The sequence below is a fragment of the Sardina pilchardus genome, chromosome 20 (assembly GCF_963854185.1).
Source record: "Sardina pilchardus chromosome 20, fSarPil1.1, whole genome shotgun sequence".
NCBI lineage: Eukaryota > Metazoa > Chordata > Actinopteri > Clupeiformes > Clupeidae > Sardina > Sardina pilchardus.
The window spans coordinates 2,407,873-2,430,579 of NC_085013.1; the positions used below are offsets into that span (position 1 = coordinate 2,407,873).

At 44.4% G+C, this 22,707-nt stretch overlaps 3 protein-coding genes across 3 annotated transcripts; all 3 read left to right on the forward strand.

Annotated features, from left to right (window-relative positions):
* Nucleotides 1–795: 795 nt before the first annotated feature.
* zmp:0000000662 (RING finger protein 145) lies at nucleotides 796–7,254 on the forward strand. The gene is made up of 10 exons (XM_062522600.1): nucleotides 796–1,750; nucleotides 1,948–2,056; nucleotides 2,187–2,278; nucleotides 2,432–2,664; nucleotides 3,099–3,256; nucleotides 3,503–3,643; nucleotides 3,943–4,125; nucleotides 4,704–4,851; nucleotides 5,241–5,597; nucleotides 5,844–7,254. Exons 1-10 carry the CDS (start codon nucleotides 1,582–1,584, stop codon nucleotides 6,402–6,404), a joined length of 2,151 nt encoding a protein of 716 aa, XP_062378584.1. The 5' UTR covers nucleotides 796–1,581; the 3' UTR covers nucleotides 6,405–7,254.
* A 1,042-nt stretch (nucleotides 7,255–8,296) lies between these two features.
* On the forward strand, nucleotides 8,297–16,893 carry manba (mannosidase, beta A, lysosomal). Its single transcript, XM_062522599.1, has 17 exons — nucleotides 8,297–8,697; nucleotides 8,892–8,986; nucleotides 9,078–9,183; nucleotides 9,477–9,650; nucleotides 9,888–10,008; nucleotides 11,749–11,918; nucleotides 12,047–12,157; nucleotides 12,351–12,502; nucleotides 12,637–12,754; nucleotides 13,091–13,177; nucleotides 13,308–13,475; nucleotides 13,959–14,177; nucleotides 14,542–14,706; nucleotides 15,121–15,265; nucleotides 15,483–15,625; nucleotides 15,886–16,149; nucleotides 16,573–16,893. The coding sequence occupies exons 1-17, from the start codon at nucleotides 8,464–8,466 to the stop codon at nucleotides 16,795–16,797; spliced, it is 2,697 nt and encodes an 898-aa protein (XP_062378583.1). The 5' UTR covers nucleotides 8,297–8,463; the 3' UTR covers nucleotides 16,798–16,893.
* Nucleotides 16,894–17,325: 432 nt separating this feature from the next.
* On the forward strand, nucleotides 17,326–22,325 carry slc39a8 (solute carrier family 39 member 8). Its single transcript, XM_062522972.1, has 8 exons — nucleotides 17,326–17,866; nucleotides 18,080–18,242; nucleotides 18,612–18,781; nucleotides 19,513–19,635; nucleotides 19,854–20,048; nucleotides 20,799–20,997; nucleotides 21,364–21,548; nucleotides 21,833–22,325. The coding sequence occupies exons 1-8, from the start codon at nucleotides 17,651–17,653 to the stop codon at nucleotides 21,980–21,982; spliced, it is 1,401 nt and encodes a 466-aa protein (XP_062378956.1). The 5' UTR covers nucleotides 17,326–17,650; the 3' UTR covers nucleotides 21,983–22,325.
* The last annotated feature ends 382 nt before the right edge of the window (nucleotides 22,326–22,707 follow it).

Here is a 22,707-nt window from a genome sequence, read left to right on the forward strand (position 1 = left end):
TCTATAGGCCAGACTATCTTGGTGGAATGAAAATGAACGGAGATACTAGTCAGGTGGGGCCAAGCCAAGAAAATCCAGAACCATGACCTAACCCCAAACAATGACCACAGACCGTAAAAGACAGAAAATGACAAAAACAGCTTAAAAAGGGATAGTTCGGATTTTAAGACACGAAGTTGTATGGGTTCCCTGTCAGCAACGTAGTGCATCAGCACTGACTTACCCCCGACAGCGTCCTGTGAGCCGAGATCCAGCCGGTTTTTGATCGTTTTTGATGCCGGACTATTTTCTTCAGCAAGTTTCTGGGGTCACGAAAGTAAAGTGTTTTTCTTCTCAAAACCATATGCGTTCAACAGTGTGATATATTTGCACCACAAAAACGTTGTCCAGCTGTCAGTAGCGCGCAGTGATAGGAATCGCGAAAAATAAGTAAGTGATAACGAGGTTTGAATTTTTCCTGGACAACGTTTTTGTGGTGCAAATATATCACTCTGTTGAACGCATATGGTTTTGAGAAGAAAAACACTTTACTTTCGTGACCCCAGAAACTTGCCGGACTACTTTCTTCAGCATCAAAAACGATCTAAAACCGGCTGGATCTCGGCTCACAGGACGCTGTCGGGGGTAAGTCAGTGCTGATGCACTACGTTGCTGACAGGGAACCCATAAAACTTCGTGTCTTAAAATCCGAACTATCCCTTTAAAAGAAGGAACGGGGTTAAAGCCTTTTATTTTGAAACAGGGACTCTTAAACATCTTTGAAAGTGACGTTTCACCCGGAAAACGCCACGCTGCCTGTCCCTCCACTGTTTTGCTTCGGTTGTAGAGGTTCATTCTCACGTATTCCTCAGTTGTAAGCGATAACGTCTTTGTATTTGTGCGAACTTAATGCCTGTAGTTTGTCGGCTATGGGTACACCATCAAAAACCATCCACACGACGACGACGACAAGCGTTTGTTCCTTTACAGGCGAATGATGTCAGAATGTAACTCGGATGGCCAGTCAGGCTGGATAGATTCGGATAGCCTACTTGCAGCAGCTGCAGCCGACCACTTTAATTGGACAGATGAACAGGTATCAAATTGTAGGTCGTTTGCTTAATCAACAGCCATAGGATATTCATTCAGTCCCCTTGTAGCAGACCTGACTGCAGGTGTCTTCCTGTTGAGCTCACTTTTTTCCAAGTTAACGATACTACCGGATGTTGGTTTCTGTTGTTAAGTGACAGAAATGGAGGCAGGAATATCGAAAGTAACGTTAGCCTAATGTCAAGTTGTTTAGTTGTTGCCTAGCCCTAACGTTACTGTTGTGTAGCCTACTTGTAACGTTGGTTTAGCCATAACCTTAGCCATAACATTGACTTATTATCCCATTATAGAAATCAAACACTGGCAGAACAGTATTTAACGTTAGAAGTCAATGTGTGGATGAATTTTCAAATACGCCAAGGGGTTAGAAGAGATAAGGTTAGTCCAATAGCAGAAATAGCGCCCAAGTCGTAATAATTTGCCAAAATGTGACGGTTTCTTTTTGAACTAACTTTACCACGTCAAGAATTTGCAGCTTTTTGTTTGATAAAAATGCCTTGGTTGGAAGACGTGGCGAACGTCGCCTTGCGGGTGCCTAGTTTATTTGCCCTGGACCTGCTGTTCAAATGCGACATTGAGAGTTTCACAGAGCACATAAAGGCCAGAAATGAAGATATGCTGTTCAAGTACAAATATGTCATCTGGAACGTGTATTATGTCGGTGAGTGTTTTCTTTACAACTCTAAGCTACTACGCTAAATCTTGTTTTATGAAGGCCAAGTAGCTAATGCCAATGTCAATTCATACAATTCTTCTTTGTTGTGTTTGTTTGTGTGTGTGAGAGAGAGAGGAAAAAAGAAAGAAAGAGAAAGAACAGCTCCTCTGTTAAATTGGGACCTGTTTGTGCCTTGTGTTCAGGTCAGCTGTTAAGCTTGGTGATGCTGCTGTTGCCACTGGGTCATATTGTTCAGCTGTATCTGCACGTGCTTACGGCTATGCTGCTCTATGTGGGTCATCATATCTGCAGGTAATCTTATCTCATATAGCACTTGATTTGGATCAACATTTGAAAGCATTTGGGCTTTCACTGCTGAGCAGTGGGTTATCGATCAGGGTGAGTGATCATCATTGTATGTATTTCTTTGTCTGACCCACAGGGACTATATACAAGGAGAGGTGCGCTACGGCCTGGACAGGCCGTTGTATCTTGACTCTCAGGCCTTGAATAGTTTTGTGTCAACTCTTACAAGTACGTAACACACACACACACACACACTGTTGCATCTGTATGCATGTAGTTGAGCACACACCTGCTGAAGTCATTGAAATATAACATTGTCATGCATTTGTGTAGTGCAGGCTCTGTGCATTTAATAATGAAATCGTGCGTTTTTCTGTGTAGGTCAGGTGATTGTGTGCACGCTGTGTGCGTTCCTTATGCGGACCCGTCAGGTGTGGCTTTTCTCCGCCCACCTGCTCCCCCTGTTGGCCCGTGCCTGCTGCCTGCCCCTGGACACGGTCAACACCGTGGCCTCGGCCTCCATGGTCATTTCCGTTCTGCAGGTGATCGCTTTCCTGCTGAGCAACATGTTCGTGCCCTACAGGCTGGCGAGGGCTGCCTACAGAGAGATACAGGTAACTGATTTGGGTGCGGATAGCATGGCCTGCTGCCTGCTCAAAAGTACAGTAGGGGTGTGGTAGGGCAGCGGTTACTTCACTGCCTGACAGTTGGTTGGCCTGTGTTCAAAATACAAACCTGCTGCGGCGATTCTGTGTTGCTTAGGATAGAAGCCTCTGCCAAATGCCAGTCAGTTAACTTTACTTTATGCATTCCAGGCCTAGCACAACGTAATGGCATTATTGCAGAGACAGGCTTAAGCCACTGGCAGGAAGTTTGTGGTATGCATGCACATGCAGTTAACTGCAGGGATTTCACCTCCTCACTCCCACTGCCCAACACTGATCTTTCTGTCTCCATGACTCACTCTCTCTCTCTCTCTCTTTCTCTCTCTCTCTCTCTCTCTCTCTCTCTCTCTCTCTCTCTCCCTCTCTCCTCTCTCTCTGTGCAGGTGGTGGGCTTATACAGGTTGTTTGCTGTGTGTGTGTCGGTGTGGCAGAGCTTCTCTGTGCCTCTGCTCTTCTCTGTCTTCTGGTTTCTGTTGTTTGCTGCCCAACTCAGCAGTCCCACATCCAGCCACCAGGGGATGCTGCTGTACCTACTCAGCAGGTACAGTCAAATGACATTTCATTTAGGTTCACACCGTTTGATACCAATTTACACAAACACCTACAAATACTACAATTTAAAGCAAGCAAGTATAAAAGTATATTAATCAGCAGGATAAAATGGTGGACTACTGATTTGGAGATCAGAGTAAGATTACCTACCTATACTAAAAATAGTGCTCATAACTTGCATACCATTCTGTGTGTGTGTGTGTGTGTGTGTGTGTGTGTGTGTGTGTGTGTTTAGCGTGTCCGAGTGCTGCTCTACTCCGTATTCTCTGCTGGGTCTGGCGTGTGTGGTGTCTTACGTAGCCCTGGGGCTCATGAACCTGTGCAAGTTCTTCCTGGGAGGATATGCAGCCGTGCAGAACCACAACGTCATGCACAGGTCAGTCAGGGCTCCTCTGTGTCTCCTCAAGGAAATGAGTTGGGAGCTTTGAGCCCACTACACTGCAAGCCGGCACTCACATGAGTGCAGTGCAGTGCACTGCGCTGCGGTACTGATGTTTGATTACTTGGGTTCCATTGTTTTCAATTCCTGCTCAAAAAAATCCTTTGTTTATTGAGTGCTTGTCAAATTGCTGCAACAGTTGAATTTGCATATTGGTGAATGGACTTCATGTGTGAGTTATTGTTAGCTTGCCAGTGTTGGTAAAAGGGTTCTGTGTGTGTGTGTGTGTGTTACAGGGGGGTGACTGAGGGCGTGACTCTCCTGCTGTTGGCCCTGCAGACGGGCCTGTTGGACATGGCGCCTGTGCAGAGGTCCTTCCTCCTGTCAATCATCCTCTTCATCATCCTCACGTCCACCCTGCAGAACATGATCGAGATTACTGAGCCCATCGTACTCGCGCTGGCTGCCAGCAGAAACAGGTACATGTACACACACACACACACTCTCTCACACACACACACACACACACACACACGCACACTCTCTCACACACACACACACACACACACACACACACACACACACACACACACAAGCACGGTATGAGCAGTCCTAGGCCATTACAAGATCTGCTGCCCCAGTAGTGCCACAATGGCAAATCTCACAAGTTCTGCTTCTGGCAAATCTCTCAGCAGCTTCTGACTGGCTGGTTGGTGGCCCAACACCGAAACCAAAAACCAACCAAAAAAAAATACACCTTCTGTTCCCTTCAAAACTGTACACACACCTCCGGTAGTCTCTGGCTGTACTCCAACAAATAGAGTATTGCTTTTGTAACACTGGCAAAGCAAAACATGCAAGACTTTCCTCATAGTGCTGTGTATGAAGGTGGCTGTCTATGAAGAATGAGTCATCCTAAGCCTGTAGGTGATTTGCTGAGACGTTATGACCTGCTTTTGCTGCCTTCGTGTGTGTGTGTGTGTGTGTGTGTGTGTGTGTGTGTGTGTCTCTCTCTCTCTGCAGGAGAGCTAACTTTCCGTTCATTGTATCTCATCAGAAGCGTATGGAAACACTTGCGGGGGCTGAGCATGTGTGTGTTCCTGCTGCTCTCGCCCATGTTCATGGCCTACAAACTCTCTCAGTTCTTCGTCATGGACCTCTGGCTCCTCATTCTGTTGTCCAGCTGCATCCTGACTTCCCTACAGGTGAGTTCAAAGGTCAAGCGACCTGTAACTCATCAAACTTGTATGTCATGTGTGGGTTGAATAGTTATAATAGTTGTGTGGAATTAGAATATTGATGATGATGATGATGATGATGATTAGAATGCTGGTGCTTATGTAAAGATAGAAAGCAAACTACAGCTATGCTGTGTGCATACAGATTAAACAAGCGTAGTAGGCAGTGACATTACAATGCATTGTAGTTGTACGCATGTGAGTGAATGATTGATGTGTAGATATTGCACATTGTCATATCATATCTTCATATCAACATTGATGATGCCCAAATGATGAAGCAGTGTTCATCTTGTGAGACATTGTCCTCTGTCTTGAGAAACTCACCTGTGCTTGTTGACCTAATTGCTCCCCAGGTGACGGGCACGCTGCTCATCTACGGCCTGTTCATGCTGGAGGTGTGCCTGTCCACGGCCATCGGCGGCCTGGACGAGGTGGTGTACTACGTCAACGGCGTGTGCCGCGCGCTGGAGTTCCTGCTGGCCGTGTGCGTGGTGCTGTACGGCGCCTGGGAGTGCGTGTTCGGCGAGTGGAGCTGGCTGGGCGCCTCGGTGCTCATCGTGCACTCCTACTGCAGCGTGTGGCTGCGCGCGCGCGCCGGCTGGAACAACTTCCTGCTGCGCCGCGAGGCCGCCCGCAAGATCAGCTCGCTGCCCAGCGCCACCCAGCAGCAGCTGAAGGACCACAACGATGTGTGCGCCATCTGCTACCAGGTGAGGACATACGCACACACACACATACACACACATACACACTCATGTCTCCATTATGTCCACCAGCCAAGGATTGCAGTAGTGTTGCTTTATTCAAACATTTACATCATTATATACAAGTACAGTGATGGTTGTGTGTCTTATTGTTAAAGGCGAAATTCGGCGAGTTTTCACACAGATCTCCATTTCTCAAGGTCGATATGTAATATGCAAATAGATAAATCTATCAATGTATATTCTCCACAGGACATGTCGTCAGCGGTGATCACATACTGTGGTCACTATTTCCATGGTAACTGCTTGAGGAAGTGGTTGTATGTCCAGGAGACGTGCCCCATGTGCCACTCGCCTGTCAAACAAGCTCCGCCCGACCAGACAGCTGCTGCAGGAGACACCCCGGAAAGCCCACGACAGGAGGCCCCGCCGGATGACTCCTCATCTGGAGAAGAAGAAGACGACGACATAGAGGGATTCTCTGAAGAAGAGCAGGAAGAAGGAGAAGAAGAAGAACAACAACAACAAACTCCGCCCGATCAAACAGCTGCTGCAGGCGACGCCCCAGAAGATGAAGACGACGTCGTAGAGGGTTTCTCTGAAGAAGTGCAGGAAGGAGAAGAAGAACATCAACTACAACTACAAACTCCGCCCGATCAGACAACTGCTGCAGGCGACGCCCCACAAAGCCCACGACAGGAAACCCTTCCTAATGACTCCTCATCTGGAGAAGAAGACGACCACTTGGAGGGATTCTCTGAAAAAGGGCAGGAAGTAGAACAGCAACAAACACAACAAGAGGGAGGGAGATGAAGTTCAAACTGCAAAAAAAAGGCTGTGAAGAACGAGGCCTGGGGTGTGGTGGGGACGCTGGAGCCAACACAGAAACTAGTGCATCCTCTGCACTGCACAGCTGCACAGGATCTGCCACAGAACTGCAACTGTGCCCTGAGACAGACACACACACACACACACACACAGAGAGAGAGTGGAGGAGGACTTGGTGTCTGCATCTCCACCCTGTCAGGAGGACGGTAGTGCCTCAGTGTCCTAACAACGGCGCGCCACATCATCACCGTGCCGACCACTGACATTAATACAGGGTTTGGAAAGATTAGTGGATGGGACAAACACAGAATCTACTAATAAAGTAGACCTAACGAACAAATGTTGACCATGGATGTGAGCATACACAATAACAGGATACTAAATAAATGTTTGGAGCTGGCAAGTCTGTTGCATATGAATATGAAATATCAAATATGAAAAGCCCTACTTAGTCCTTTCCCTTTCCTCATAGTGTGTTTCCTTCTGTGAACATATGACTGGAAACAAGTTACCTTGTTTGTATGCTCTTGATGGAGATTAGGGAGAGGAAAAGCGATCTGTACACCATTTAGCTCCCATTCATAATCTTTAACGTTTCGAGCTCTTGGCTCTTTCTCAGACTTACTAGTAAATAAATTCATAAAACGATTATGAATGGGAGATACAGTACATGGTGTGCGTGCGGATCCCTTTTACCTCTTGTGATCCTTTCATACTGGATCCTGCACCTGTCCAACTTTGGCCTGGGATGTGTGTGACCCTGCCCTTCTACTTGATGGAGGATTGACTTCTGTGCCTCTCATGCAGCGTTTATACGTCCTCCCTCGCTCCTCGGGCCTCGATCCTCACTGATCTACATAAAGAAAGATAGAAGAAGGGATAGACTATCCCATTGTTGCTGCCCCATCATTCTTTATGTAGATCAGTGAGGATCGAGGCCCGAGGAGCGAGGGAGGACGTATAAACGCTGCGTGAGAGGCACCTTCTGTGTTCTGTTCAGTGTGTCGGACCCTTGCCCTTGATGCCTTTCATAGTCTGTCTAGCCGGAGAGGGTGCACAGATACACAACACCAAAATTCTAGAACAGATCCATCTTGCTCTGTTCTAGAATCTTTGCACAACACTGAAGGTTTGCGCCCATAGATATATATACACGTGTATATATGTCTATGTTTGCGCCTCTGTCCATTTGAAGATCTGATTATTCTGTATTGATGTAACAAATGCATTGTTGACATTAATTCTGCTAGGAGATACTTGTCTGTTTGTTCTCAGGTCCACGTTCAGAGACTGTATACAGAGGGGAGGTACGAGTGTGTGTGTGGTACCAATTATGTGTTCGTGGAAAAGTGATGGATGAGCCTCACCAATAGCAATATATTGTAAATGAATTTGTTAACCTAAGGGGAGGTAAAATACTTGCTTGGACCTGTTGAATGGTACATAGGTACTTACAAGTTATTTTGTTTTAATGAAGACTTTTAAAGAGTTCCACTTGTGACCTGTGTGCCTTGTTTTCTTTGACAAGCAAAAAACTGTGAAGATTAAGAGTGTCAATACTTATGTGGTATATCGCATAAGAATATTAGTATAGATTTTAACATACTGGTATTGGACAAACCAGACCAGGAATTTCAATGGCGCTTAGAGTGGTTTTTATAAGACATTTAAAAAGTACTTTAACAAAAAAAGTTATGCAAATAGGACAGAAGATGTTTACAAAGAAATCTATAAGCAAAAGTACCTCTGAAGAAAACACATATCACTACTATCTAGGACCTTTCAGGGGCTCCATAGCTTTCCATGTTTTAGAACTCACACCATGTCAGCTGACCTGCATGTTGACATGTCATATGATGCACAACCAGGAAGTAAACTTTGAGTTGAGCGCGAGAGATTAACATGCCTTTTACGTTCCTCCTCGGCTCGTTCTGTTGCTTAATTAATCTCCAAATGAGTGTCTTTTATGACTGAAATATTCAATCTGCTGCTGCTAAACAGATGTGGTGGGATCGATGTCGTAAATAAGCGATGTTGACTAACCATGGCCTCAGTGCAAAGAAAAGTAGTGTTGTTTGCCTTCATAAACTACTTTTTAATCACGTTCGCTTCGTGTAGACACTCAAGGACAGACGTTGTTGATGAGCAGGGCACTGAAGTGGAGACCCAGAGTCTGAACGGAAAATGGATACTGCGCAACAATAACGGTTCGTTCAACTTACCTGCGGAAGTACCAGGATGCGTCCACACCGCCCTACAGAAGCAGAACTTGATTCAGGTAATGGGTGAAGACAAAAAAGTTACCATAGGATGTTCTGCACAGCCTTTGTGTCTCAATGTACACAAAGGTGTCACATAGGCTATGTGTCACAAGAGTCCTAATGTAAAAATAGAGAATGCAACCTTTTCTTGACAATGTGTGGCAATCATGCAATGCAAAGAAGTAAACAGGTGTTGTTGCATTTCATGTAGGACCCCTACTACAGGTTCAATGACCTTGACTACAGATGGATTTCTCTAGAAAACTGGACGTACAGTCTTGCATTCACAGTACCACATGCGACCAGGTATGGCAACTTGCTTATTTGTACAAATCATAACTCCAGCTTAACTTAACTTTACATACATGTAAGTGATTTCACTGAGTTGTGTCCTCAGACGGATGAAGAGAGCAGTTTTGGTGTTTGATGGAGTTGACACAGTGTCCACCATCACTCTCAATGGAGTTACTATTGGCACCACGGATAACATGTTTCGGTCATATGTAAGTCATGCCTCATCAGGTGTGTGTGTGTGTGTGTGTGTGTGTGTGTGTGTGTGTGTGTGTGTGTGTGTGTGTGTGTGTGTGTGTGTGTGAGAGTGTGTGTGTGTGTGTGAGAGAGAGAAAGAGAGAGAGAAAGAATGTGAGTGAGTGTGTGTGTGTGTGTGTGTGTGTGTGTGTGTGAGAGAGAGAGAGAGAAAAAAAGAGAGAGCGAGTTTGAATATGTGTGAATGCTTAAGAGGGATAGAGGCAACATATTGTAACAGCGTGTCTATGTGTCTGTGGTCTGTGTTTAGGAGTTTGAGGTTGGAGGTCTCCTGGTGGGAAATGACAATATTTTAGTGGTGAGTTTTATGGCAGCAGTGACCTACGCAGCACAGAGAGACCACGCCCACTCAGCGTACAAAGTCCCGCCTGCATGCCCTCCCCCGGTGCAGAAAGGAGAGTGCCATGTCAACTTCATCAGAAAGGTCCTGAGAAACAACCGCACCGCAGACTCACTCCAACCACTTACTGTAGTTATTTATGACAGTTCAAAGTTTATTGTCATGTACTCATAAGCATTTATAAGTATTGAAATTCTACATGAATTGAAATTCTATCATGTTATATACATGATAGTGTGACTCACAATGATGTTAGTGACATTTTGTGTCTGTGTGTGTGTGTGTGTGTGTGTGTGTGTGTGTGTGCGCATGTCTGTTTAGGCCCAGTGCTCTTTCAGCTGGGACTGGGGTCCTTCATTTCCAACACAGGGTCTGAGAGGGGTCGAGCTGCAAGCCTTTAACTTCATCAGATTGCAGAGTTCCGTAGCCAGCACTGTGTGGGGTATGGACAGTTTGTCTGTCTGTCACGTGCACTCCCAGACACACACATTTGCAGAAGTAGACACAAAGAAGGGTCGTTCCAGATAACGTTGACATAAACATGTCCTTAATGTCGTCAAGACAAGTGCTGAAAGCGAATAAGCATGTACTGTACATAGAATGTAAGCACACATAGAAATGCATGCAAATTTTGGGAATTTACAAATAATGTTATTAGAGTGCATGAAAATGCACTCTACTGTTATCCGGTTTCTTCTTATTATAGGCAATTATTATTAGAGTGTTATCCGGTTTCTTCTTATTATAGGCAATTATTATTACTCTACTGTTATCTGGTTTCTTCTTATTATAGGCGATTATTATTCTTCTTCTAACGCTTTTTGTGCGTCCAATTCAGCTTCAACCGTTTAATGTAGAAACTTAATTCAAAGTCGCGTAGATCTTACTTATGTGACTTCAGCTATGTATTTTTCAACTTTGTAACTTTTATACTTTTTGAACTATGAATTGAAAACTTAAAAATTTCTCCATAGACTTAACATTGCGCCGCCATGTTGGATACCAACAACCAGCTACTTCACGGGCATGGTAGGCTAGTCCTTGGCTAACTAGCATAGCTATGACTAGCATTAGCTGCGCAGCCTCATAGTGAGTGAGTCTGAGGCTAACCAAAGCCCATTTGACACAACAGGGTCGTTTATTAGGGTTAATTCCGAAAGACTGAAACCTGAGTTCTGAGCTATAATTTAGCACACATAACCAGTTCATTGCAGGACTCTGGGAGCCAATCAGATTGTAGGATTCCAACAGCCAATCAGATTGCAGGATTCCAACAGCCAATCAGATTGCAGGATTCTGGGGGCCAATCAGATTGCAGGATTCCAACAGCCAATCAGATTGCAGGATTCTGGGAGCCAATCAGATTTGCAGGATTCCAACAGCCAATCAGATTGCAGGATTCTGGGAGCCAATCAAATTGCAGGATTCTGGGGGCCAATCAGATTGCAGGATTCCAACAGCCAATCAGATTGCAGGATTCTGGGAGCCAATCAAATCGCAGGATTCTGGGAGCCAATCAGATAGCAGGATTCTAGGAGCCAATCAAATTGCAGGATTCTGGGAGCCAATTAGATATATAGATAGATATAGATATACCGTTTAACGTAGAAACTTCATTCAAACTGCGCTGCGTAGGTCTTACTTAGGTGACTTCAGCTATGTATTTTTCAACTTTGTAACTTTTATACTTTTTGAACGATTAAATAAAAACTATTAAAATTTCCCCCTAGACTTAACATTGCGATTATGACATCACAATGGCAATTAGAATCCTATGCTAGAACTCTCTCTCCCTCAGGCTTTAAGCATACAGTCTGGCTCTAATAAGACTACAGATCCTGTTCAACTGTTTCCTGTGCGTCCTGAACAGAAATGTTTGCATTTTCATGCACTCGTAATTCCCTGGAATTACTTTCTCTAGTTCTATATGAAACAAAGGAAACAAACTGTTGAAATAAAATACTGATGTATCCCATATTGGCGGAGTTAAGTGGAGGTTGACATGGTGTAGGCGTGCTTAACTCTCGATCTGTCATAATCCCAGTCTCTTCTGTATTCTCTCAGTCTGTGATTGATGACGTTTCACAAAGGTTAGAAAGTTCACAAGAACAGAGAAACATGGTTTAATCAAAGATCCTTTAGAACCTTTCTCAACCGTCTCTGGTTTAATGCTGTCTTACAGATTCCTCTCTCTCATGCTGGAATGTGGAGGTAGAGCTGTCCTTCGAAGTTGTCGTGGCAACAGTTGGGTGTTTTACATTGGTGCTGCCAGAGCTGAAGGTCTTTCAGAGTTTCCAGCTGTCAATCAAACCAGACCAACCCAGGCAGTCTCTCCATCTTCAGATTCTTTCAGTAAGCCAGCAACATAATCAAAGAGTGACATTGTGTGTATTGTGTATGTGTGTTTATGAATTTGGGAAATCCTTTGAAATGTACCTTTGGCCTATTATAATTTCTTATGTCTGTATCCATGTTTGTAGAATGTCTCCGTTGACCTGTGGTGGCCGAATGGTCATGGACAGCAGACTCAATATCTTCTATTCATGGAGGGCAGAACAGAATCTGGGGTTACTTTCCACACTGAGACAAAGGTGAGGCTGAAGTACTGAATTGTTATTTTTCAGTTCCTCTTCGAGTTTAGTACAGTAGTATAATTCAGCTCTGTTTAATTACAGTACCGGTATACATTACTTTCTAAGCAGTTTGTGTGAGTGCAGTGTATTCTTCTGTATGTGTAATTCTTAGAGTGTGTGTGTGTGTGTGTGTGTGTGTGTGTATGTGAAGGTGGCATTCAGAACCGTGGAGCTGGTACAGGAGCCCATCCCCTCCTCCCCGGGCTTGAGTTTCTACTTCCGGGTCAATGGCCGACCGATCTTCCTGAAGGGTTCCAACTGGATCCCTGCACATGCCTTTCAGGACCTTGTGACTCCTGATATGTGAGTAACTTAATGCCAACACTTAACTTTGACTCCTTTCAGTGTTGAGCTCATGCACAGAGCACATTCTATTTGTGTGTGTGTGTGTGTGTTTATGTTTGTTTATGTGTAAATTTGTTTATGTGTGTGTGTAGGCTGAGGAACCTTCTACAGTCGGCTGTAGATGCGAACATGAATGCACTGAGAGTTTGGGGAGGCGGAGTCTACGAGCAGGACACATTCTACAGCCTGTGTGATGAGCTGGGCATCATGGTAACCATGGATACTTCACGTCAAGGACCAAAACAAGGAGTTAAAAAGTGAACATACATGATGCATCAGTAGTGTGTGAAACAATAAGGAAGTGGAGCTTTGTAAAGCCTGTACACTGAAGGGGTAGGGAGGGAGTGAGTTGAGATAGATTTAGGTGTGTAGAATGATGGCCTTAGGTCTGTATTTCAATGTGACATGACAACATGATATTGGGGTTAATGATTCTCAACTGTTTGCAATCAAGCATTTATGGAATTACATTTTTAAGTGTTTATTTTTGTGTTTAGACTATGTTACACTTGCCTTGTTTTCATTTGTATGTCTGTGTGTTTACAGGTGTGGCAAGATTTTATGTTTGCCTGTGCTCTGTACCCAACGGAGCAGGACTTCATTGAGACAGTGAGGGAGGAGGTTGTCCAGCAGGTACACACACACACACACACACACACACACACACACACATACACTGACTCACACGCACTCATTCTTGCTTATGTTTTTAGACAGATGTACACAGTATGAACAATAATTTCACCCATTTTTCTTGTCTTAGGTCAGGCGGTTGAAGTCTCACCCATCTATCATTGTGTGGAGTGGCAATAATGAGAATGAGGCTGCCATAGCAACTGACTGGTTCGGCATTCCTGTTGCGGAGCGACCAAAATATGTGAAGGACTATGTGACCCTCTATGTGGAAAACATCCGTGCTATTGTAAACAAGGTAGACATTGTAAGACAAAGAGAGCGCATATGAAGAGTTCAGATTCAAAACCCTGTAAACACCACCTCTGTCTAAAATGTAGATAACCATGGTGAATGCTCTCCACACAAAGTATACAGTATGTTGATCAAATAATTCAGTTTCATAAAACCCGCTGAATACCACTCTTTTCCTGGTCTAAAATATTGATTTGTAGGCAAGAACCTATAGGAGCCTGAAAAAAATGCTAATTTCAAAGAAAATACGGATTTAGAGGGTTCTGCTTCTGAACTCTTCATAATGTTTATGTAGTTACACCATGTAGGTGTTGTTGTTGCTTGTTTGATTATTATGATCATCATGATGGTAGTGATGGTGATGGTGGTGGTGATGTTTATGTTGTTACATTATATAGATGATGTTGTTGTTGTTGTTGTTGTTGATGATGATGATGATGGTTTTGATCATCATGACAATGGTAGTGGTGTTGTTGATGTCTATCAGGAGGACTCGACCCGACCCTTCCTGGTATCAAGCCCCACAAATGGGGCAGAGTCTGAGAAGGAGGGCTTCGTCGCCCAGAACCCCTACGACCCCCACTACGGTGACACACACTTCTACAGCTACCTGAGAGACTGCTGGGACTGGAGGCAGTTCCCACGCACACGCTTTGCCTCCGAGTACGGCTTCCAGTCCTGGCCTTCCTTTTCTACTCTTAGCAAGGTAAGCTATGGCCCCTTCTCAACCTCTCTCCTCGCTGCTCGGTCCTCCAGGCTCGTTCCCACTGATCGATAACTAACACTGGATAGACTATCCCATTGTTGCCGCCCCATCATTCTTTATCTAGATCAGTGGGAACGAGGACAGAGGAAGGAAGGGAGGATATATAAAAAGACGAATGAGAGGCGCCCTATGAGATGTCTACATACACACAGATATCCAGTATATGTAGGCCACACTCGTTACACTTTAGAGAAAAAGCACGTAGAGCATAGTTGACCTGTTTGTATTGATTTGAAGTTATGCTTGAGGTATAATTGAGTTATTACATTGTGTGTGTGTGTGTGTGTGTGTCTGTGTGTGTCAGGTGTCCAAACCTGATGACTGGGACTACGTGAGCAGTTTCTCAGAGCACAGGCAGCACCATGAGATGGGGAACTCTGAGATGCTCCTGCAGGCAGCACTGCATTACATCCTGCCCAACAGCACCGACGCTCTGAAGCAGTACAGGGACAACCTCTACATCACACAGGTACACACAGGTACACACGCACACACACAAACTCTCTCTCTCTCTCTCTCTCTCTCTCTCTCTCTCTCTCTCTCTCTCACACACACTCACACACACACACACACACACACACACATACACACGCATCACACACAAACTCACACTTTCTCACAGTCTTTTTCTCTTGCTGTCTCTCACCATGCCAAGAAATGAGTTATATAGATACATAGATCAATTTTACTTTACTTTCTCACACATACACACACATATTCACACACTCTCTCGCTGTCTCTTTGTCATACTCTCACACATACACATTCATACACAGATCCATGGATTGGATACACATACACACACACACACATAAATGCAAGTACTCTTAACCATACACTCACAGACGTGCACAATAATGCAAGCACTGGTTGATGTCTGCAGGTGATGCAGGCGCAATGTATAAAGATGCAGACGGAGTTCTACAGACGCAGCCGCTCAGAGATCATCAACGGCGAGGGGAACACTATGGGCGCCCTCTACTGGCAGCTCAACGACATCTGGCAGGGGCCATCTTGGTCCTCAATTGGTTAGTGTCTAACAACAACAACAACCACAACAACAACAAACCACTATGTTAGTCAACAATAGCTGTAATTCTGTTGCCTTTATTCAATGTGATTTGTGTGAGACATTTTACACAATTGCTTTCTCAGGTACAGCATGAGAAAGGCAATCCTAGATGGAGACCCCATGTATGACAAGTATGTGTACATCATGTATTTGTTTTGTCTGTCTGTGTGTAGAATTTGGTGGTAAGTGGAAGATGCTCCATCACCTGGCTGTAGACTTTTTCTCCCCAGTCCTAGCAGTGGGCTTTGAGGAAAACGACACCCTCAAGATCTACGGCGTCTCAGATCTCAGCACAGACCTTAACCTCACTGTCATGGTAAGGGCACCTCTCACATTGTGTGTGTTTGTTTGCTTGTGTGAACCTGATTATCAATAGCTTTGGAACAATAGTGTTAGCATAAAATGGCATTTCCAATATAATGTATGTATATAATGTATGTATTGTGTTGTTTAAAGCTGCAGTGCAACTGTGGAAAGTAAAGTGGAGTCAATATCTTACAACTTCTTATGCTGTGTGCATGTGTGTGTGTATGTGTGTGTGTGTGTGTGTGTGTGTGTGTGTGTGTGTGTGTGTAGGTTACAGTCTATCAGTGGAGCAGTCTGACTCCTGTGTGCACTAAAGTGTCTGACCCGTCCATGCTGAAGGGGGGTGGGGCCGTGTTGATGATGCAATATTCTGTTCCCGCCCTATTGCGGGACTGTGGGAAATGCAGTCGCCAATCCTGTTTGGTGACCTTCGACCTCCGTGAATCTGCTAACCCCAACAGTCAGCATGGCCCTACCAGTCACCTGTTCCTCACCTCACTAAAGGATTCAGGACTGCTGCCAGTCAACATCAAAGTAAGGCACACACACACGCACGCACGCAGGCACGCAGGCACGCGCACACGCACACACACACACACATGCAGAGTGAGAAACATAGATAAACATATTCAGCATTAATGTGAGGACAACCTCTCTGTGCTTTATTATGATCTATTACTTGGCGCTCCAGTGTCAAAATTGGTGACCCATGGCCATTTAGGTTCTAGGTTCTTCTTTAGGTTCATTTAGTTGTCAGTATTAATCCTGCTACTCCCACAATTTAGCCCTGTATATGATACACATGAGATCTTAGTTTGAACCTCAGAACTTGGCAGCCAATCGAAAATGGTGGCTGACATCATCAGACGTTATAAAACAAGTGGAAGATGGGTAAGTGGAGACCTCAAACACATAATCACCATGTCCGTCGTCTGTGGTGGCTGTTTCTGTTTCCAGGCTTCCGTGGAGCAGGATGGGGATGTGTTTGCCTTCACTCTTCAGTGTGATGCTGTTGCAGTGTTTGTGTGGCTGGATGTGGAAGACGTCGCAGGGCGCTTTGAGTCTAATGGCTTCCTGCTGTTGTCACAGAAACGAACTGTGCGCTTCCATCCCTGGAGGCCAACTACCGCTGAGGAGCTGTCGAAAAAGCTCCACATCACCTCATTGCGAGATATTTACTGAGTGTGTGTGTATGTGTGTGTGTGTGAGAGAGAGTGTGTTGTTGTTTTTGTAATGAATGTAATTTCTGATTTGTTAAATAAAAGATTTTAGACACCCAAAACCACACACTATGGTGCTGATGTTGAAGAAAATCTGATTTTAATTTAGCCTACTAAAACACATTCCACGTCTGAATTACAATTAAGTGTTAACTCCATTCAGCCAAAGCAAATGTCAAAACAAATCAAACATCACCAGTAACACAGGTCTTAAAAGTTTCTGCGGAGTAGCCACTAGGCGGCATCGACTGGTCAGAGATTTTTCTAAACTCTGCATACTTCAAAAAATGATAAATAAGTTAAATAAGCTGTGGAAGTCTGGCTCTGGCGGTATCGTGAGTGAAACAATGACATATACTTCTCGATCCTCTGAAAACGTACTGTTGTCTCTTTGTTCATGAAAGACCACTTTGAAAATGCCACCAGCCTGCACGTCGCTAAAAGGGAAAGAGTGAAAAGCGCGCACAAAGACACCATTGAGACGGGGGAAACCGCGAGCGGGGTGCCCGAGTACTCACTCACCAAAAGCGCGAGCTGATCTTTGAACCGTCTGAGCGCGCTTTAATCTCTGCTGTAGCTGATACGTCCATCTAAAGTTATTTACGACTGATGATAGCTCGTGGGACAGCCATTCTCTGCTTTCTTGTCACTAATGAGTTCACCGGCATAGTTTAGCGTTGTTTATTTGCTCCTTGATCACGAAAAGTCTGGATGCCCTAATTGCATGGCATTAGTCTACCTCTAGTTCCCTCGGGGCGCAACTGTAAACCTCTCCCGTTACTTGAACGCTGGAACTTGAACGTTGGGACTTCAGAATGGCTGCATTGCGAAGTGTGATTTTTCTGGCTGTGATTTCAAATCCATATCGCACGGACGCAACCCCTCAAAGTTCTTCTTTTGGAGATTTATTGCGTTTTTATGGTGAAAATGAATCCTTGTCTACTGACAACATGAACAACTTTCTGCACTTGATCACGACCAGGAGATCCCCATCTGTTGACAGTGAGGACAACCCACTGAAAAACTCAGAGGTATAGTTTACTATTCAGTAAGGTGCCATAACTGCATTAATGCATGCAATGTTGTTAAAGTAAGTTTCTGTCACTCAGTCCTCTTTGTTAAGATCATGTGGTGAGGGACATGATTGACTGTGATGAGATGTCAACCTGACCTGTGTTATGTTTCTGACCTTATTAATCCTCTGTTAATGAACTATTATCTTCTCTGTGTGTGTGTGTGTGTAGTGCAAGTCTCCGAATGAATTACTGGTGTGGCATGGTTTGGGGAATGTGACGGAATTGACCTTGTCTCAGTTGGAGGTCATGTGTCCAGCATTTCTAACTCAGGTGCTTTTCCCAGCGTGTCCATACGTCACCCCCGGAGACATCAAGCCTCCAGCCAGCCATGGTGAGGCGGCCATTACCACTCTATTAACACTGAAGTCCTCTCTGGGAGTACAGTGCACGTGACTATTTGTATCACGCTACTGTGAGGCTCAATACTGACTCAATATGTCAACTGTGCCAGTGAAACAGGGCTTGATAATACCTCCTCAGACTCTAAATTCTTATCTCTAGAATCCAGCAAATGTTTAAACTCCACCAGTTGTTGATATTTCAAAATAATTTTGTTAAGAGGAGTATTCACACAGTGTCTCTTGGTTACATTGACCCTTGATAACTCTGAGGTATGAAGTATAGTCAGTGTGCACCTGTTCAGTCCGCTAATTGCTAATTGTGTGTGTGTGTGTGTGTGTGTCCGTGTCCTCCTGGGCAGTGTGGGGTTATGGGTTCCTCTCCGTGACGCTGATCAACCTGGCTGCACTGCTGGGACTGCTACTGGTGCCCTTCACAAAGAAACCCTACTTCCCCAAAGTGCTCACCTACTTCATTGGCCTGGCCATAGGAACACTCTTCTCCAATGCAGTCCTACAGCTCATTCCTGAGGTCAGAGGAACACAGAGAGAGAGAGAGAGAGAGAGAGAGACTGCTCATAAAGTAATTTCCTGTGTATTAGCCACACTGTGTATAAGCCGCAGGATAGTGTTTTGGGCAAGTTAAAAGAAACAAAGCCATATCACATTAACTGCCCCCATATACAGTATTAACCAAGAAATGTTGCAAAATCAATGTATTAGCCATGGCTAATCGTTTAGGAAATTGCATTGCATATGTATTGCAATAACATTTGTACATATAGGTAGTGGGGATAAATTATATGTGCAAGTGCAGCTATTTTTCAACAAGAACTTCATAGTAACAGAAAACTCAACACTGCTTAGGCCTACTCTACATACTGCCAGTTTATTGATGAACTGACGTTTCAGTCAGTCAGACCCTCATCAGAGTTGCTCAGTGCTCAGTTTGAAACAGCAGTGATAGAAGCGAAGTTACTATCAGTATTTGATCAGCAAGCTCATCAGATATTAGGGGTGTCGCGGATCACATCTGTATTGAACCTAATGCCCTGAACCTATATGCCCTGTACCTTAACAGTTTGATATGGATACGTGTACCTTAACACACCTATCAGATATCAATCACTTATTGCACATAAAGACTTTGGTCTGTACAATGCTGACAAGTGGAAAGGAAAGCATGATGTGATGGAGAAAAGACTACAGGGCTGTGATGTGTTTTACTGTTTCTCTCTGTGTCTCTCTGTGTCTAATTCATAGGCCCTGGGCTTTGATCCAAAATCTGATAACTACATACTAAAAGCCATTGGAATATTTGGAGGATTCTACATTCTGTTCTTCATGGAGAGGGTCCTGAAAATGGTCCTTAGACTCGATCATGAGGTGAGAAGTGTTTGTGTGTGTGTGTGTTGGAAATGCTGTTTACACTGAAACTAAAGGGATACAATTCCATCCTCTACGAGGAAAAGTCACATATACCACCCTATTGATTTGGTCTTATCAGCTCGTTTTGGTGTGAGCATCCACTAAAGGTTAATGTGTGTGTGTGTGTGTGTGTGTGTGTGCTTGTGTGTGTGTGTGTTTCCACCTTTATGTCGTAGCATGGACACAGTCATGCCCCTCCTCCGCCACCCCAGCTGACCCCTGAGGTGAAGAGTGACGTCATCACCGTCACCAGTTTCAGCAACATCAGCCTGAACAACACAAGCACCATAAACAACAGCGTCAACAACAGCGTGGCCAACCTCATCAACAATGACATGACCAATGGGGTTGCAGCCCCTGAGAATGAACAGGTAACGTAACACACATGCCAACAACCCCCCCCCCCCCCCCAAAAAAAAAACAAAAACACACACACACACACACAGCAAATATTCCCTCGTATTTCCTGGTAAGAGAGAAGAAAAGAAAAATAAGAAAAAAAAAACTTTCTGTGAAATTGGTTAAGTATTAGTGATCTATTACATTAGAGATAATTCAGTGTCGTTAATGGTTAATGACACGGGTCCACATGTGTGCACGTATGTTATCAGTGAAAGGTTGGCATCTTTAAGGAGGTTAAGGAGTTCCGTCTTCTCACTGGGTACGTCGACACTGATAGTGCTCAGTGCTGCAATGGGTCTGACCCACATTTGGAGCATGCGATGATGGCCAGATCTATTCCATAGTTCAGGTCCAGTGACAGTCTAGAGTTAAATAAAGTGATTTTAATTTAATACTGTTTAAGGTGTAATTCAGCCCTCCCGAAATTCACAATCACACACATTAGTACAAGCACAAAATAAGCTTCTGTGTTCTCTCTCTCTCTCTCTCTCTCTGTCTCTCTCTCTGTCTTTTCTCTCTGATCTCCCACATATGTGAAAAACATCTGTCAACGTCTGTCAGCATGCATGAAACTAGGTGTTTGGGTGCTCCCTCTTAGGGCAAAGATTCCCCTTTAACTCACTGCTGTGGTCATTGCAGTGTCTCAGTTGAGCATTTCAACCTCACTTTGATACCTGTATTGCCTCTCTGCATGTGGCTCTGTCTGTGCTTGTGTGAAGGAGAGAGTTGTTGCCTGTCATTGGCTGCGCGGCGAGCAGATCTCGAATATAAAGACGGTGGCCTGGATGATCACACTGAGCGACGCGTTGCATAACTTCATAGACGGCCTGGCCATCGGAGCGTCCTTCACTGTGTCCATCCTCACGGGGTTCAGCACCTCCATTGCCATCGTGTGTGAGGAGTTCCCCCATGAGCTGGGTGAGCATATGTGGACATGTTCACAAAATGAACACGGCGCACGACACACACACACACACACACACAGACAGACAGACAGACAGACAGACATTTACAAGATAAGAGAGAGAGAGACACACACACACACACACACACACATACTTACAAGACAAGAAACACACATAGCCTAGATTAGACAGTGATAGTAATTTCCATATGCAGACACACACACACACACACTTATTTACATACAGCATAGACAAATATTATGTAGGCCTTGTCACTGATGTAACTCTATTAAAACATATTTGGCTAGTTTAGTAAAGTTTTCTTTTCTCCCTCTCTCTCTCTCTCTCTCTCTCTCACTCTCTCTCTCTCTCACTACAGGTGATTTTGTGATATTGCTAAACTCGGGCATGTCAGTGCGCCAGGCTGTGTTCTTCAACATGCTCTCTGCCATGTCCTGTTACCTGGGGCTGGTACTGGGCATCGTGCTGGGCAGTAACTTTGCCCCCAATCCCATCTTTGCCGTCGCTGGTGGCATGTTCCTTTACATCGCCCTGGCTGACATGGTGAGTCCTCGCTATTATGAAGAGTTTATTTGTGGCTGTTTAATGCAAATGATTTGGCCTGTGTTTAACCTCCGTCTATACTGGATAAAAAATTAATGAAACTATTGAAATTTAACTATATAAACATATCCAATACATGATTACATCTACATTCTATGTATTTCTCTGAATGTTATGTTTTTATTGTCTCAATCAACGTCAGGTCACACACACACACTTTCACACACATATACAGCAACAAGCATACAATTGAAATCCCACATCAACTTGTTTATATCCTTTAGTTCCCTGAGATGAACAACATCATGAATGCCACAAAGCTGTCGTCAATGGAGAAAGCCTTATTCTTCCTCATCCAGAATGTTGGCCTACTCACAGGGTTCAGCATCATACTCCTCATCACCATGTTCGCTGGAGACATTAGTTTGGGGTAGAGTGGAGGAAAAACAGTAAAGGGAGGGAGATAGATAGAGAGAGAGAAAGAAAGAGAGAGAGAGAGAGAGAGCAGTAGATTTGACTTGATTTTCATCTGTATTCTGCCAAAGAACAAAGGATGGACACTGATATGTGTTACGGAGACCTGCAGGAATACACACATGCAGACAGATTTTTTTTTTTTTACCAACACTGGAAAGGGATGTTTATATTCAATGATGTGCAATAGTCTTACTTTAGAATTTATAGTAAATTATTTTTCCAACCATGTATTGTGTTTTCTTTTGTGGTGTTTTTTTCAAGTTTCTGCCGTATTTGATCTAAACAATGAGCCTGTGTTTGTGCAAATTCCTTGGTGTCAACATGTGCCTCGTGTTTTCATTCTCTCTCTCTCTCTCTCTCTCTCTCTCTCTCTCTCTCTCTCTCGCTCTCTCTCTTTCTCTTTCTCTTTCTCTGCCCCCCTCTCTCCCTAGTTGATTTAGTCTCCCCCAGTAGGCTAGTAGCTCAGTAGCTCATTGATCCTGTCAGGTCAGCTATGAATGCATGTGAATGCCTACTGTGCATAGTTATGCTGCCATCTAGTGGGAGAGTGAGTTAACACTAATGACATGCCTGCCCTCTAGCGAGAACAAACCAAGGAGAGGCGAACAGGCGACAAAAAGCAAGACAGCCAAGACCCCCCCCCCCCCCCCCCCCCCCAACACCATAGTGCTGAGCCTGCTGT